Here is an 817-nt window from a genome sequence, read left to right as displayed (position 1 = left end):
ATTGGTACAACTATCCCCTCGCACCGTCTCCAACAACTCGATCATCATGAGCGCGGTTTGGAGATGTGGGCAGCGCTGTGTGAGATCTACGAGCGACGCCAAGATCCCACGATCAAGAAAAGTGTCATCTTGCGCAAGTCTGAGAAGCTGAGAGATCTGAAGTGTCCACCATCTGGTGATGTTGAAATTCACCTGGCGAAAATGTTCCGCCTTAGAACCGAATTGGCGAGCTACGGCTATGAGGTCAACAGTATCAACATGAAGGCCATGATGCTGGACAGTCTACCGGACCAGTACGAATATGAGCAACTACGTGGTGCGGTTAAGTACGGTGGGTCTGGTGGCTCGATGACTCCGGAGAGCCTACGCGTACTTATCGAGCAGGCCGCCGAGCGTCAGTTACGACGCAAGGAGCGCGGTGCTCATGGAACTGGCGGCGGCGGACGGCCGCAGTCGAAGAATGGAGGAGGGCGCGGGCAGCGTGATGGCGGCGGTGAAGGTCGTCAGGGACGCACGGGCGCCAGTGGTGCAAGGGCCAGAAGTGGTGGCAGCCGGAAGTGCTTCAGGTGCGGCCAACCAGGTCACTTGAAGGCTGACTGTCCCCAGCAGACTCAAGGCGGTGATGGAGACAAACCTGCGAACCCGGGCAGCCAACGCCCAGGCCAGCGCTCCAACTTTACCCGCGGTCGCGACTCAGCAGCTTCTCCGGTGAGTGTGGAGCCTGGTGTGATTGCTGGCGTCGTTGAGGATGCCGCAACATCGCCCAAACTCAAGGAAGGAGCCGACCAGGCTGATGATTTAATGGTCTCGTCGGATT

At 58.3% G+C, this 817-nt stretch overlaps 1 protein-coding gene across 1 annotated transcript in view; it reads left to right on the top strand.

The window, feature by feature from the left end:
• Nucleotides 1-63: 63 nt before the first annotated feature.
• Nucleotides 64-817, top strand: part of PHALS_04066 (multidrug resistance protein abc superfamily) — a gene marked incomplete at both ends in the record, with an annotated part of 885 nt that continues 131 nt past the window's right edge. The window contains one exon of the mRNA XM_024722064.1: nt 64-817. This exon is cut by the window's right edge and continues 131 nt beyond it. Within this exon, the coding sequence (XP_024573178.1) occupies nt 64-817 (754 nt within the window).

The sequence above is a fragment of the Plasmopara halstedii genome, assembly GCF_900000015.1.
Source record: "Plasmopara halstedii genome assembly, contig: Scaffold_253, whole genome shotgun sequence".
NCBI classification, from domain to species: Eukaryota; Oomycota; class Peronosporomycetes; order Peronosporales; family Peronosporaceae; genus Plasmopara; species Plasmopara halstedii.
The sequence above is the reverse complement of the archived record's forward strand: the minus strand, read 5'-3'. Positions and strand labels throughout refer to the sequence as shown.